The sequence below is a fragment of the Orbicella faveolata genome, unplaced genomic scaffold (assembly GCF_042242905.1).
Source record: "Orbicella faveolata isolate gen_17 unplaced genomic scaffold, um_ofav_v1 contig_35, whole genome shotgun sequence".
Lineage (NCBI taxonomy): Eukaryota > Metazoa > Cnidaria > Anthozoa > Scleractinia > Merulinidae > Orbicella > Orbicella faveolata.
Genome location: NW_028301564.1, coordinates 10,981,898 through 10,998,428, shown reverse-complemented (window position 1 = coordinate 10,998,428; position 16,531 = coordinate 10,981,898). Strand labels below are relative to the sequence as shown.

Below are 16,531 nucleotides of genomic sequence, written 5' to 3'. Positions count from 1 at the left end.
TCAACACTTGGAAATAAGCTTTGTCAAACTTTCCTTTCATGTCCTCTATAATTTTTGAAAACTCAAATGGCAAGATTTTGTAATTTCTAGCCAGCTATTGTGCATTTTCATTGAGGGAGAAATAAAAGCCATTCAGCTTGTAAATGCTTGTGTGATTGTTCAAATTGTTTTGTTGTCTTTTTTTTCAGTTTTTATTTTCTCAATGCCTCCAAAGTGATAATAATAGTAATAGAGTTTATGTTCTTGGGCATAAATATGTTTTGGGCCCTTCTCAGGCTCATTTTAGCCCTCGCCTAGCAGCTCGGGCTAAAATGAGTCTGAGTTGGGCCCAGAACATATTTATGCCCAAGAACATAAACTCTATTGTTACATTATAACATGAGTATTGTCCTTGCACAGACAATAACACTAATAATATAGAGATTTGGACATGAAAAGTTTTTTTGTAGCTTCAGCCCGTAGTTATCTGATTTTGTGGTCATTATAACCCAACATGGTGTTAAAAGTGATCCTCTAGCTTTGCTACAGGACAATTTGAGAATTTAGAAGTGTTCAATGCCAGGCTGGTGAGTAGACAGTTGACCAAAGAGCTAAATATATTTCTTCCAGTTGCCATCTTGTCTTTGCATGATGACTGACAATGCGAAAATGCCATCTGTACCCACTGTTCCACTGATTCTGCCTCTGGCAAATGTCCCACTGCCAAAACCGTTGGCAGTGGATGACAATCTGGTTAGAAATTGTTTAACAACGGTATGAAATTGCGGCAGGAATTGTGCTCATGGTGAAATCACACCAGACAAGATTTTACACGATCTTTGGTCTTTGGAGTCTGCGATGAGAAAGTACGAGAACGCCTCCTGCGAGTAAACGGCCTGACCTTGTCTAAAACAATTGATAAATGCAAAGCCACATAGCCGACCAGTCAGTAATTAAAGATGATTGCAAGCGGAACAGAGGAGTCAGTTGGCACCATTTAAACAGAACACAAGAACAAGTGAGGACTGAACTCAGGAAAGCAAATCACTAATGCCGTGCCCATGGGCAAACCTGTCACAAATGCAGACAAAAGAACCACTTCCAGTGATAGTGTCGATCAACCACTCCAAATGTCAACAATGTAGAAGTAACCGAGGAAGTTTTCCATAAAAGTAGAGTTGGAAGTGGCTGGTGTGCAACAATGACCATGGAAGCCGGCAAGCCAGGCAGTTAAAGTCAGGTGGCATTTCAACTAGACACAGGTGCAGAATATGCCACCTGTTTTAACTGAAGTAGTACCCATGAGCCACTGGGGACATGGACTTGAAACAAGTCAATCGCTGCTTGCACAAGTTTATAAAACCTTATACAAATGAATGGTACAAAATAATGGGGTTGACAGAATGGGAAAAGAGATGTGCTGTAGGTGTAACAACAGGGATGCCTAACCTTCTAGATGAATACAAAGATGTTTTTGAAGGCTTGGGGGGCCCCCAGGTGAGTATCACATGGTCACCAATGACACAGTGCCACCTGTGGTGCATCCACCCTGCCATGTATCAGTAGCTTTACATAACCAGATCAAAGAGTCATCAGCCTGGTAACTGAACAAACCAAGTTGGTCTGCAGTATGTTGGTTGTTGTCAACCCCAACAAGTTCCGCATATGCCTTGACCCTTGTAATTTTAACAAAGCCATCCATCACAAGCATTACCAAATATATGCTCACAGTGGGGGAAGTCGTGACCTAACGTTCACAAGCAAAGAAGTTCACCATCATAGATACCAAAAAAAGTAGCAAAGAAAGTCGCTTCTGGCATTGGGCCATAAAACGAATAAGGCACGTTGTCCATAAAGCAACCTTACATCTAATATATCAAGCTCTGATACAGCCACATTTTGACTATTGCAACATTGTTTGGGGAAACTGTGGGATAACTTGACAAAATAAGTTACAAAAGCTATCAAATAGAGCAGCCCGTGTTTTGACCTAATCAAACTATGACGTAGATGCTGGTCACCTGTTAACACGTCTCGGGTGGAAAAATCTTAGCACGCCAGCAGCAAATTCAAAGAGCTACGATGCTTTACAAGTCTCTGCACTGGTTGGCTCTAGAATATCTAAGTTCTAAATTCGAGAGGCAAGAAAATGCATATAATCTAATGGACTCATTATTCCCATTATATTAGACATTAGGAATTAAGTATATATTAGGTTTTTAAGCTGACAAATTCTTAAATCGTATTTAAATAAAGATTAAATGTAAATGTAAATAGGTTTTGGCAGAAACATCTTAACACTGAGTCTAGTTACAATACCATGCTCAATACACCATTTGGGTTGTGTAATTGTAAAGATTCTAGAGGTTGCCTTTACTCAAATCTTAAGCAACTACAGGGGTAGCGCTGTGCAAGATATTTGAACTTCACTTGGTAGATTCAAACTGATTTAATGACAGATCAAGTCCATAGATCTAGGTCACAATAGGTAGCGACTGAAGAAATAGTGAAAACCAGTAGATCACAAGTAGTGGTCGCAGATACGAATAGGAGTAGTAGTCGTACAAGTAGATGTAGTCGGTTCGAACTGAAAAGTGATAGTTAAAAATACGTCCTACTTAGATAAGGCATAAAATACCAATCTAACAGGATACAACAATCATAATAAAACTAACAAGAACACAGCATGAAACAAATAGATGTGACAATTGATACTTGAAACTAATAAAACTGAAACGATAACAACTCTTGTTGCAACAAACGAAGATATCAACGGCTATCGTGCAGAATAGCGTCAAACAATCACAATTTGGTAATCATATGACAATAAGCCTTAGCAATAGTAGAGCTGTGAAAGCAATTTCAACAAAACCTAGATAAACTAAATGAAACCTTTTCCTGACAAAGAAAAGACTAACAATTCGCGACTTAGCAAATAACTACAACAATAAGAACTTACGTACTTTGGTTGATGACTCGTGCCAAAAGGTACCAGAGAGACAGCGAAATACACTTGAAATAGCGGTAACTTGGATCCTCTGCTTGTAACACAGTAGCGGTGTAACTTCACTAACAATCTCTGAGTAAAAGAAGTTGCGTGTCATCTTATATTGCCTATGCTATGTGAAAAACCTAGGGCGTTGTGAAAAACGTGGCGCCCACAATAAAGACAACTTCCTAGTGGCAAAATTTCTAAAACTATTACATACGTGTGAAAATGACAATTTTATGAAAGCTTTGATTTTGAAATCACGTACTTGGTTTGAATAATAACTGATAACAACTCAGAGGAAGTTGTAGAGGAAATTGATAAATGATCGGCGTTTCAAAACTAACATTCCGGCCCCTTAAAGGCATTACAAATAGCCTTTACACATTAACTATAAAAGGTTTGAAACGCTAAAACTATGATTAGTTATCATAGTTAAGTTTATGGTTATAATGTCCATAATACTAGCTAAACTAAGCCAATTCTTGCTTCTCATCTCTGCAGCCTTGAGTAGAACAACCTTATTGATGGGTTGCACTAATACGGACGTCTTTGTCTTGACTTTAGCCGAGCGTACTAGCCCATCCTTGCGATTGCTGTGTACTTCCAGTACTCGTGCTAGTGGCCAAAGACTGCGGGGCATATTCTCATCAAGAAGAAGCGCAATATCATTCATGGCGAGATTGCACTGAGGCTTGTTCCACTTTTGACATTGCTGCAGTGACGGCATGTACTCTCTGGTCCAGCGTGACCAGAAGATATTGCTAAGATATTGCACTTGGCACCATCTGCGACAGGTGTAGTTATCTTCCTTGGAAAATACGCCGGGTGGGATTGCTGTTCCTGCTCGAAGTAGCAGAAGATGATTAGGTGTTAGTGTGTTGAGACCCCTTGGATCATCAGATACCTTGGTGATTGGTCTTCCATTAACAATGGATTTCACCTGACACATCAGCGTGTTAAGACCTTCATTGTCAAGAACTTGTTGCTTGAGTAGCACTTTCATGACTTTTCTCACTGTTCTTATGCATCTTTCCCACACTCCTCCGTGGTGTGATGCAGCAGGTGGGTTGAATATCCACTTGACATCCTGCAGTAGCAGGAAGTCGTAAATCTGAGCTTGATTCCATGCTTGCAGGGCTTCGCAAAGCTCCTTTTCACCTTTCACAAAGCTGCCTCTGTTGTTCTGGGCGTCCTTTCCTTGCAGTGAAACGTAGAAGAGCCTTGAGAAAGACTCGGTGTCTAAAAGAATAGACCACCTCGATATGGACTGCATAGATAACCAGGCATGTAAACAATACACCATATCTTTTAGCAATTGTCCGTCTGCGACGAACAGTGAAGGGACCAAAACAATCAACCCCTACATGCATGAATGGTGGCTTTGAAGGCGTTTTTCGCTCCTCCGGTAGGCTTGCCATTTTCTGTTGCATTACTGGGGCTTGACGTCGCCGGCAATTGAAACACGCACTGACCATGTTGCGTACACTTGATCACGCCCTGACAATCCAATATTTATCTCTGATCAATAACAGGGTGTACTCAACTCTAGAGTGACCAGAGGCTCAGTGGTTAAGTTTGATGATTAACTTGATGATGTGATGCTTTCTTGGAAGAATCACTGGGTGTGTAGCATCATTCTCGATTGGTGCTTGGTGCAGACGTCCTCCTACGTAGATGAGGCCGTTTTCGAAAACAGGATCGAGCTCGTAAATGCTGCTACTCTTCTTTGTAGGATTCTTGGTTGCCGTTTTCTCCAGCTCCTTGCAAACTCGTCTGACTCGACTTAAAGCTGATAATTCTTCTTTGAAGTTTTGTTTCTGCATGAACTTGACGATTTCCTTTTCTGTTTCGTTGACTTCAGACACACTCAATGGTGTGATTTTACTGACACCTGATTGGTAATCGATATCTTCCTTTGCCTTGTGGCGCTGACCTTTCTTCTTCAGGTTTTGCTTGTAACGTAACACCCAGGCCATAACTTTCTTCAGGTGGGTCCATGAGGAAAACTTCTCGATTGCCTCATTAATGTGGTTGCTTTGATCGTTTGTTTTATTTACAAACACTTCAACGGTCTTCTTGACTTCTGGGTCACTGTTGGAGATCTCGCCAATATCAGCGGGTCCTTATGGCCAGGTCTCCTTAGGGTGCTTTTGAAAGGGGGTCCTTGTGACCAGCGATCATTCCTTAACGCGTCAACTGTCATCCCCCTGGATGCTTTGTCAGCTGCATTTAGCGATGTCTCAACATATCGCCATTGGGTTGCTGTGGACTGGTCCGATATTGCTGAAACACGATTGGCGACAAAGATCTGGAATCTCTTTTCCTTGTTCTCTATGTATTGAAGAACGCAAGTGCTGTCGGTCCACAAGGTAGAGTTGTCAACGGGCAAATCGAGTTCTTGTCTGATCATGTGATCTAGTCTTGTTGCTAAAACTGCTGCGGATAATTCCATTCTCGGAATCGTCATTGCCTTTAGGGGAGCTAATCTCGACTTTGCCATGATTAAGAAACAGTGGACTTTACCGTTCACGTTGATTTGTCGGAGATATGAAACTGCTCCATAGCCTTGACTAGACACGTCTGAGAAGTGATGAAGCTCATGTTGTTGGATGCCTGAGAAGTCTGGAGGTTTGAAGCATCGGGGAATTTTGTATTGTTCTAGTTTAGGCAGTTCTCTAAGCCAGGCTTCCCATTTCTGTTTGCTAAGTTCCGACATCTGGTTGTCTCATCCGAGGCCCTTAAGACACAGGTCTTGTAGGATAGCTTTGGGAGGTAGAATACACGGGGATACAAAACCCAGTGGATCGTAGATTGAAGAGACGATGGACAGAATTCCTCTTCTTGTAGCTGATTTTTCTTTGTTAGCGATTTTGAAACTAAAGGTGTCTGCTTGAACATTCCACTGGACGCCTAAGGCTCTTTCAGTTAGCACTAAATTCTTGTTGAGGTCAAGATCATTAACTGAGGGTGCTCTTTCTGACTCAGGAACTGAGTTGATTACTTCTCTTGAATTGGATATCCAATTGGTTAGGTGAAAGCCTCCTTTGGATAATAGCTCACGGAGTTGTCCTGCCAAACGAACAGCTTGTGTGTCTGTTGCAACTGAACAAAGGCAGTCATCTACATAGAAATTTTGCTTTACGGTCTCCACTGCGGCTGCATCGAGGTCTTCTTTGTTATGGTCAGTGGTTTTCCTCAAGGCGTAGTTAGCACAGCTTGAGGACGAAGTGCCGCCGAACAAATGGACCAACCTTCGGTATTCTTCTGGATCCTTTTCTAGGTCGCTGCCTGGCCACCAAAGGAATCTCAAATAGTTACAGTCGCTTGGCTGAACTTGAACTTGATAGAACATTGCTTCTATGTCTGACATGTCCACTGGTTCCTCTCAGAATCGTGTTAGCACACCAACCAGCGTGCTGGTTAGATCCGGCCCCTGTAACAGCTGATCGTTGAGAGAAGTGCCACGATACTTTGCTGAACAGTCAAATACGACATGGACCTTGTCTGGCTTCTGTGGGTGAAATACTGGATGGTGCGGTAGGTACCATGTGTCTTTCAAAGACAAGTCCATGCCAGTTATCTTCTCGGCATAATTCTTGTGTAGCAGGTCATCCATGAAATCCTTGTATTTCTCTCGAAGGGTTTCATCTCATTGAAGGCGTCTCTTTAGTGGCTGCAGTCTGGATTCGGCTTGGGACTTGTTCTCAAAACATGGCAGATTACTTTTCCATGGCAGACCAATTTCATAATGACCATTTGAAAGCCTCACAGTACTTTCCATGATTTCTGATGCACATCAATCATTCTGGGTCATAGACATCTTGGGCTCGTACCTCGAGTCGTTAAACTCTAGATTACAGTAATCTTCAAATTACTTGCTGAGGTTTGCATTGGCATCGATGAAGTTAGCGGTTGGCTCCTTAGGCCCTGTCTGTCCAAGGGGTCTATTAAGCACCCATCCAAGAATGGTACGCGTAGCAGAGGGACCGCCATTTTTGCTTTCCCTCACTTCCACTGGTTGCAGTACTTGTGGTACATCGCTGCCAATCAAAAGGCCAATTTGTGCTTCGATGTTGGGTACTGTGATACCCTTAAGGTGTGGCCAGCGGTTTACATCTTCTTGTGTGCCTATAGCGTCGGTTGATACGGGAAGACTGGGTCTAGAGTAAACCTTCGGTAGCTCTATTACGTTGTGGTCGCTGAGATCGGAAACTTCTAGGTTAACGAGAGAACATTCAATTGCTTCATTGGTCGTTTGCATCATAGTAAGTGAAAGGGTGGTTTTCACTCCCTTGGCGTCAAGTTTTGGGAGTAGCACGTCAGTGCAGAATGAAGTGTTCGATACGAAATCCAGGAACGCGTATGTTAGCACTTTGTTGTCTTGCCCTTCGCTTTAACCTTCACAGGCACAATCGATAATCCTATGATGGAGGAGTCGCTAGATGCTTGAAACGTCCCACATTGGACGTAGCCATTACTCACTTGTGGTGCGGTTGTGTTTATCTCGGTGGTTGTAGCCCCATTACTCTGGTTTGGTTGTGATGGCGTTATTTCCTGGGTTTGTTCTTTCTCATGTAGAAAGGTAGAGTGCTTTTTCATACAGCCTTCAATGCGACAGAAGCTTCGCTTTGGACAGTCTTGTACAAACTGTCCTGATACTAAACAATTTAAGCACAGTTTTTTAGCACGAACAAACTTGAGTCGATTGCTTAAACGTAATTTTCTAAAGTTGCTGCATTGCGAAAGCCAATGATTTTTGTTGCACGAGGGACACTTCAATACTTTCTTCTCTGAAGTGCTTAATGGCAACTAGGTTGGCTTCGGTTGCACATCCACCGCAAATGACCTTGCATCCCTTTTTGAGCTGTCGTTGTGCTTGAGATTGCTGGATCGGCTCGGTTCACCTTAAATCTTACCGAAAATAGGATGGTTGGTCACTCTTGATCTGGCCTCAACGAATTCTGTAATGTCCTTCAAGTTGGGGTCTCTTGTTTCTTTCTGTGTAAAAGTGTCAAACAGCTCACACCATTTAGCCTTAGAGGTGGTTTTGGTTCACGCATCTTGAGATCTTCACAGATTTTGCGACTCTTGAATACTGGTTGAAGAGTGTGATCAAGTTTTTTGCTCAGGTCAGATAGTTGTTTTTTCACTGCATCGGCCGACGTTTGATCTTTAAATGGCAATACCACTTGGTGAACAGTATCTTCATTGACGGGTGGCTGAGGTGGCACGAGAGGATCTTTGGTCATCATTGAGGTGACAAAGTGAGAAATGATGGAGTTAATTAGGCTTTCAGGGTACTTGAGGTTCGTAAACATCAGCTTCAGGCGATCACATTCAGTCATGAAAGACTCCCATGTGGATGAAAGGTAAAAAGCACGGTTTACCATGGTTTTAATGAGCGATTTCTTGTACCTTTTGTCCACATGGCTTTGGTAATGGAGTAGTAGGCCGGTATTTGTTGGCTTCTGGTAAACACTGGTTTCCAGTTCGTGACCTTTCTCAAGTATTTCCATACCAATAAATGGTAGCTTGTTGTCAGAAGCTAGTTGTCAATGCGTAGTGTACAATTATCAATGTGATCTGTGCGATGCAGAGTATGTCGGGTATACCAGCCGGCATTTGCACCAACGTATTGATGAACACAGGTTCTCCGCAATCAGAAAGCATTTAAAGAACGATCATGGCCTTTATAACATTGACGACCTTGCCAATAATTTTTCCGTCCTAAAGAAATGCAACGGAAAACTGGATTGTTTGATTTATGAAATACTGTTTATTAGAAAGAAGAAACCTAGCCTGAACAAACAATCGAATTCCATCCGCGCAAAACTATTTGTTTAAACAAATAAGTTAATGAACAATCACACCTCTCGCCGCATATATAACACTGTTAAACCGTTATTTTCTTGTCACTTGATAATGATGTCATGACGACATCGAAATGTGTAAAATTTTTATCGTTCATTTTTATTTTGCAACAATAACAACTCTTGTTATAACAAACGAAGATATCAACGGCCATCGCGCAAAATACCTAAACATAGCGTCAAAGAATCACAATTTGGTAATCATGACAATAAGCCCTAGCAAGAGTAGAGCTGTGAAAGCAATTTCAACAAAACCTAGATAAACTAAATGAAACCTTTTCCTGACAAAGAAAAGACTAACAATTCGCGACTTAGCAAATAACTACAACAATAAGAACTTACGTACTTTGGTTGACGACTCGCCCCAAAAGGTAGCAGAGAGACAGCGAAATACACTCGAAATATGGGTAACTTGGATCCTCTGATCGTAGCACAGTAGCGGTGTAACTTCACTAACAATCTCTGACTAAAAGAAGTTGCACGTCATCTTATATTGCCTATGCTTGTGAAAAAACTAGGGCGTTGTGAGAAACGTGGCACCCACAATAAAGACAACTTCCTAGTGGCAAAATTTCTAAAACTATTACATACGTGTGAAAATGACAATTTTATGAAAGCTTTGATTTTGAAATCACGTACTTGGCTTGAATAATAACTGATAATAAATCAGTAGGAAGTTGTAGAGGAAATTGATAAATGATCGGCATTTCAAAACTAGCAGGTGGTACAGATTGGAGAGGATGCCACTTGATATCTGTTCAGCACCAGAGGTGTGGGAATGTACAGTGTACAAGTTGTGGAGGATCTGGAAGGAGTGGAAGTGATAGCAGATGACTTCCTGATTGCTGGATTTGGCAGTATTGACCAAGAAGTACACAACAGTCACAAAACAAAATGAGCCCACTTTTCTCAAGAAATACTGCCTTTGGAAGCTATTGTTGATTTGTGCCAAAGTGAAACAGCACCTGTCAAGTGTGAAATTCATGGGTCACCTATCGGTTCTCAGGGCCTAAGGCCTAACCCAAAGAAGATCCAGGCCATATTGCAGATGCTTGAACCGGAGGTTATCACCATGGTGAAGTTGATGACCTATCTTGCAAAGTTTACCCCTCACCTATCAGACATGAGATAGCCACTCAGATACCTGAAAGATACAATGTGGAGTTCTAGTGTTTGGAACAACACTGCCTTGCAATGAACATGATCAAGAAGTTCCTGACAGAGGCATCTGTTCTTCTCTACTATGATGCAAGCAAGCCAATCACTGTCCAATGTAAACAACAGTCTCGCTTAGGAGCCATATTGCTGCAAGATAGCCAGCCTGCTTACGCTTACTGAGCCCCTACTGACAGTCTCATTATGCATAAGTCAAGCGAGATGGTCGCCATCACTTGGTTGTGTGACAAGTTTGACCAATACCTATACAGATGAGACATTGAGACTAACCATGAGCCATTGAGGTCAGCATTTAGGAAAGAAATTTACAAGTCACCAAAGTGCCTGCAGCAACTGCAGTACAACAATTAAAATCTCTCGAGTAGTGTAAGTAGTAAATAGCGCTCATAGGGGCAGTAACCAATCAGGAGCCAGGGATCATACCACGTGACCAAGATTTTCCCATACATTCTCTTAAATTGTAAAATCCAAGATGGCCCCTTGGTGAGCAAAACATGACCCCGTGACGTCACAGGTCACGTGCATTCCCAAATAAGGCGATAGACCGGAAGTGAGTTTCAAAATTGATTTTTATTGATTTACAGGAAGTAAAAATTACAATGGTGTGTATCCGTATGGAAACGACATGAAAGTGTCCGTGTCTACGACGCGTTTGTCGAAGACGAGTCCGTAGCGTTTGATTCGTGTGATGACTCTGAGATGTTTGGTGGCTGGGTTTCTCCAGAAGAAGTTGGGGTTGATAACGTGGATGTTGCGTCGTTCCTCGAGAGGTTGTGTGAGTTCGTCGAGTAGATTTTGTCTCATGACGTCATAATTGAGTTGGCGTGATCCTCGTACATTGAGTGAGAAGCCTCTGACTTTGCAGCAGACTTTCCCTTGGTGGGTTCTGTATCCGTAATTTTTGGGTCCAGCGGCAGTGAAATCGACAATGAAATCGCCGTCGTCGAGTTCGTTGGTCATCTCTCCCAGGTAATCGCCTAGCGGTACATCGTATTGACCTGGTTTGTGCGAGTAGATGACGGAATCGGTGTCAAAGTAGAGAACTTGTTGCTTTAACAGTTCCAGGTAGCTGTATAATTTGAGCCGAGCCCAGCAGGTGGTGAAAGCGGCGACGAAGATGTTGATTCGTCCGTTATCGGGTTGATTGTCTTTGAGTTCGGTGTGGACGACCTCTAGGGCTTCGTCGTTGGCGATTCTGACTTGTCGTATGTCGTTGAAGGGATTGGAAACGAGTTCAAAGAGTTGCGTTGCGTTGTAGACGACTTGGGTAGTGGGTTTGTGTATGTTTTCGCCGAACTTGCCCCAGAAAGAGTTGAGCATGAGTTTGGCGGTGGCTTTGCGTCCGGGATTCTTCTGTATCATGGTCGGATCGAGAGCGATACCTTCTTTCTGTCGGTATTGTTGCACGTACCGTGTCTTGTCTTCGGGGGTGTTACACCAGTTCGGGTAGCCAGCGGATTCCTGTTTGATTTTTAGCCAGGTGTTCACGTAATCGGCGAAGAGTCCTTTACGGCGTTGTTCTGGCGGGAAATGGTGGACTTCGTGTATCTTGTTGAGCGTGTATCCCATGGCAACGGCTTTCTGGATTTCGGGTGTGCACCAGGTCCCTCGTAGCGTGCGTTGCTCGGCCGTGTGAGGGCAGTGATACGATTTCTCTAGGAGTGGTTTGGTCATTTCGTGTTCCACGCACGATCGGCAGAGTGGGAAGGTGAGTTTACCTCCGTGTCGAAAAGGTAGAACGGGATGGTAAAGTTCGTGAGGTGGTAGTATGTCCACTTTGGCCATTCCGAAGTAGTGATGGATGTCTTGATCTTGGGGGTTGACGATGACTTGCGGGTGTCCTATGGGGTATTCGCCTTCCTTGTTGGCCCAGGGGTAGAGCGACGTCACGTCGACGTACTTGGTTTGTTCTCCTTGAGCCACGTCGGTCACGTGATGTAGTTTGACAGCGTTCGTGCGCCCTCCGAAGAAGGCTTCTCTGGGTTCGAGCGGTTCGACGATTTGGAACGTGTCTAGAAACTGGCGGAGATCTGGGTCGGTTTTGACTTCTAGGTCCCAGTCGCATTACCACTTGACGCAGAGCTGGTAGCCTTGGTGACTGAGAAGGTCATGTTTCTTGAGCGTGGACTCGTAGACTTCGTGTAGGGTGCGATCGGCGTGACAGATGGGATATCGGTCTCGTTTTAGAGGGAAACAGCGAGGACATCCGTGCCATAGACATCCGTGGAATTCGTAGACGGTTCGAGTGGTTGGATCGTATCCGTCCACGAGGTGATTGGCAAGTCGGACTTCACCTCCGTTTCGCACGGTGTGGATACGATCGCCTTGGTCGGTGTGTTGCAACAAGTGTTCTTGCCAGGCTAGCCATTTCAGGGCTTTGACGGACTGATTGGATCGTGCGCCGTGCCATCCTCGAGGCGGTCTGGAGGCGATGATGTTGATCGGGACGAGTTTCTTGCGCCAGAATCGGTTGCAGGCGGAGGCGATGGTGACGCATTTCTCCATGGGGTCAAAGTCCGCTTTTTGTTTGAATTCTTGCCGGAACTTTTGGCAGCCTGCTTTGAGGAGTTTGACATCCGACTCGCAGTAGGCTTCCATTTCTTGCCTTAGTACGAAATGGTAGTTGTCATTGACTTTCTCTTGGTACCAGTGTTCGAATTCGGCTTTCTTTTTGGCGGACATGCCGTCGGGATCGTACATGTCTCGCGGCGGCATGGGTCCTTCGTACTCTTGATTTTCTAGGGTGTTGAATTTGTGCGGGAAGAATCCCTTGCAGAGTTCGTGGATTCCGAAGGTGGCGGGAAAGTTGGCCAGCGGGAACGGGAGAAAGCATAGGGAATCTTTGAAAGTCAGTCTGTCGGATCTCAGGGACAGTATCTTGGTGCCTACGGTGATTTGGTCTGTGACTTCTCGATGCGTGGCGTAACAGTGTTGCAAGATGAACATCCCGTCGTAGCCTTTGAGAATGTGAAAGAGGACGATGACGTCCCGATCGTCACCGTCCACGTCGACGGCGAGGGATTCGAGGTGGTCGAACATGTCGGCGGTGCAGTTGGGACCGTAGAAGGAGCAGAATTGGTCCTCTTCATCGTCTTCTAGGCAGAGTAGAATGGGTGTCTGATTCCCTTCGGCGTCGGTGATGGCTTCGTAGTCGCAGTACACTTGAAGGGGCGGATCTCTGTCCACCCAGACTCGCGTGTCTGGATCACCGGGTTCGGGTTCTTCGAAGGGACGACCTTTGACTTCGTCGCGCGGCACGCGTTTCTTTTTGGGCTCGTCTTCGTCTTCGGGTATGCGTTGGATGTAACATCGGTGCGTCGGCAGAAAGACTTTCTTTTCGCAGATGCGGCATTCGCCCCATCCGCACCTGTGATCGGGGACACGATGGTCACCTCCTCGTCCAGTCCTGTGTTTTGGTTCGTAGACGTGGCAACAGTCTGGACACTTTTTGTAAGTGTCGCAGATGGATGGAATGTTGAGGCTCCGCCGTTGCAGGTGGTAGTTGTAGCATTGGTCTCCGAAGAATTTTCTGTGGCACAATCGGCAGATCGAGGTGGGTTCGGGAAACTTGCCACGTGCTAGGGGTCGTTTGGCTTCGATGAAATCGGGGCAGTCCTTTCGTTTGCAGGCGGGACACCATTTACCGTTGCAGGGATGACGTTGAAAGTCGTCGTGATCGTATCCTCGATTGCATTCGTCGCAGAAGTAGGATTTGTTGAGGAATCCACTGAACGAGTTACATCCGTCGTAGTGACTGTCTTCTTTGATGAGACGAATGATCTTGTCTGAGGGTTCGGGTCCCGCGTAGATGAGCATGTGGGGTGGATCGATGGAAAGGACTTTGAGCTGGTACCCAGGTAACGCGGCCTGAAACTGTTGCAGTTCTGGAATGCCGCAAGGTCCTTCGGGGACGTTGGCTAGACGGTGGAGTTCTTTGGCCAATCGCTCTTGGACGGGCAGCCCCTGTTTGAGATTGTGGTAATCGGGGTCGCGCGAATTTCCGTTCGCATCTGCCAGGGCTTTCATGGTGACGATGGCGCGAGCGCAGCATAGATTGTCTTTGTTTTTGATGGTCACGCGCGACCGTTTGACGATTCCCCGTACGGCTGCACAGCTCGGTTTGTATCGTTTTCTGTGCCCGCGCCCACGACCTGGGGTACGTATGAAGGTGGTTTCCATGGTGAACGTGTCGTCGGGGGAGAATTCTTCGTTGGAGTTGAGTTTGGCCGCGAGAGACTGGAGATAAGTGTCTAGTCTTTCACTCCCTTCTTCGAATTCGCGCACGGTGAAGGTGGTGGATTGAAAGGCGTGCGTGAAGGCACTGGACTGCATGGTGAAATGGACCGTGGAGTTGGGTGTCAGGGTAGGATCCTGAGCGATTTGTTGCTCGATGGATCGTTGAAGGGCCTGAGTCAATTCTTGGCCTAGATTGTCCCTGGGAGTCACGTCTCTGTGTTGTCTGAGCGTGGCTTCGAATCGTTGTTTGTTGAGGACGTTTCTCCAGTTACGTCGAGCGCCTACGGGTCTTAATTCAAATTCTAGGAGGGGTCTTGTACCGCCACCTCCGGTTTGGATCATCACTCGGTCGAGAGCCGGATCAAAGATCCAGTCATCGTCGTCGTCGTCGAAGGGGAAGGCTTCGTCGTGTGTCCGTCTGTTCTGTGAAAGGACATGAATGAGACAAAATGTTACGAACATCGCTTTTTAATTAACATACTCAAAGGGACTCTTTTTTACATTCTAAGTTGAGCTGGAACGCTTTCTTAACCACCTATTATGGGCGTACTTGGTGGAGCGATAAGCGACGGGGTAGATGAAAGTCTTTTCTATGGGGCCGCGTTTCTTAGCATCTTTGTAAGATTCGGCTAAATACGTTTTTCGAGGTTTATCGTCAATGTCGATGTAACATCCATATATTCTTTTATATGTGAATCTGTCTCTTTTCTTCTTTTTTATACAACACGGTGAATTACATCGAACTGTCACAATCTTAATGTGTCCTATGCCCCATTGTTCTTTCAGTTTGCCGTATTCTATTATTTCCTTGAGAAGACGACGTAACTTTTTGTTTCTTCTGCGCTCGAGTAGGCATTGGTTCCTAGCTAGGCGCATGATGTAGTCCTGTAGTTCAGGAGGCAATCGGTCCCAGTCATTACTGTTCTGTGGGAGGTGAGGATATCATACTCTTAGCATGCGGTATTCTGAGATAGGCATGTTCTAACCCGTACCCTAAAAATATGGCTCGCTTAAAGTTGCCTTCGGCCGGGAAGAATCCCTGCACGATCATGTGCTTGTTTTTCGTTCCTGGAACTTTTCCTTGGGGGCAATAATCTAGTAGACATGTCTCTAGAGCCACTTTGATTGGACCTAGCCCCCATTCTGCTTGGACCTTGGCGAAGGCGCGTATCTCCTTACAGAGCTCTCGCCTCATTTCACGTTCGCGCGCCTCGACGAGAGCCTGGGCATCTCTGAAGTGGAGGATGTAGGCTTGCATCTCAGGGGGGAGCCGATTCCAGTGGCTCTGTAATCGAAAATCATAGGTAGGGTATCGATCATGAGTTGATTGAACGGGGCGGGACTCGGTCTCTCCAACCATTTGGAGAATCTCATTTCTCTTTCGATTTCTCTTTTCCACTCGAGGGCAAGTTGCGACTCCGCGAGTGAGATTATGTACACTTGGATCTCGGGCGGTAACCAATCCCAGTGACTCTATGAAAAGAAGGTGATGAACAAGGCGTGACAAAGATGTCGTGAGACTTTGTAACCGCAAAACACAACGAAACAAAATCTCAAGTCCAAACGGAGGTAGAATTCTAGGATAAAGGAGGTGACGACGAGTCTCAGTTCCATGGGTCAGTTGTCTAGGGAAGCCACGAATGCAGTTAGATAACACGGTGTGTGACAGATTTGACAGTACAACTTTTCATGTGTCACCCCCTTGTTCACCATCTGATCATCGAGTGCCCTGGTGAAGCAATCGAAATGCACGTAGTGACGACAGCACTTGGTACGAGAGCAGGTTTCGGTTCTAAGGATGACTTTCTTACATAGGGTGCACGTTATACTCACTGCTTCATGTTGATCCATCTGTTGGTTCATCTCCTCATCGGTCAGCTCCTGTGCCATGATTTTTTCAGCGCTCGATACAAGTCAAAAACTCAGAGTGACTTGAACGGTTCGAACCGATCTTTTTATACTTACGGTAAAAACTGGATCCCAGGTTCACACTCGACCGGGACCCAGTATCCGACCGTGAGTGGGGGGATACCCCCTATCCCCCGGGTCTACCCAGATCACGTGATGTCGGCTTTTTTCGTTTGATTGGTGCATGATGGACATTAAGCGAGGTGCGCATTTGGCATTTTTTCGGTTTTTTGGTGATGGAGACTGAATCTGGGCACGTCAGCCGCCGCCGAACTCGAAGTCAGTCCCCCGAAGGATCACCGAGACGAGTACGTTGGCGCCGTCGTGCCCGATCACACGATGACGATGAACCGCCGAGACGCAGTCGTCG

The 16,531-nt window shown here is 45.2% G+C and overlaps 4 protein-coding genes across 4 annotated transcripts; all 4 read right to left on the bottom strand.

Annotated features, from left to right (window-relative positions):
* Nucleotides 1–3,359: 3,359 nt before the first annotated feature.
* LOC149103244 (uncharacterized) lies at nucleotides 3,360–4,244 on the bottom strand. Its single transcript, XM_089274164.1, has one exon. The coding sequence runs from the start codon at nucleotides 4,242–4,244 to the stop codon at nucleotides 3,360–3,362; it is 885 nt and encodes a 294-aa protein (XP_089130290.1).
* A 780-nt stretch (nucleotides 4,245–5,024) lies between these two features.
* On the bottom strand, nucleotides 5,025–5,687 carry LOC110066860 (uncharacterized). Its single transcript, XM_020774112.1, has one exon. The coding sequence runs from the start codon at nucleotides 5,685–5,687 to the stop codon at nucleotides 5,025–5,027; it is 663 nt and encodes a 220-aa protein (XP_020629771.1).
* Nucleotides 5,688–5,696: 9 nt separating this feature from the next.
* LOC110066859 (uncharacterized) lies at nucleotides 5,697–6,341 on the bottom strand. Its single transcript, XM_020774111.1, has one exon. It carries the CDS (start codon nucleotides 6,339–6,341, stop codon nucleotides 5,697–5,699), a length of 645 nt encoding a protein of 214 aa, XP_020629770.1.
* Nucleotides 6,342–12,062: 5,721 nt separating this feature from the next.
* LOC149103243 (uncharacterized) lies at nucleotides 12,063–14,715 on the bottom strand. Its single transcript, XM_089273941.1, has one exon. The coding sequence runs from the start codon at nucleotides 14,713–14,715 to the stop codon at nucleotides 12,082–12,084; it is 2,634 nt and encodes an 877-aa protein (XP_089130067.1). The 3' UTR covers nucleotides 12,063–12,081.
* Between the last annotated feature and the right edge of the window lie 1,816 nt (nucleotides 14,716–16,531).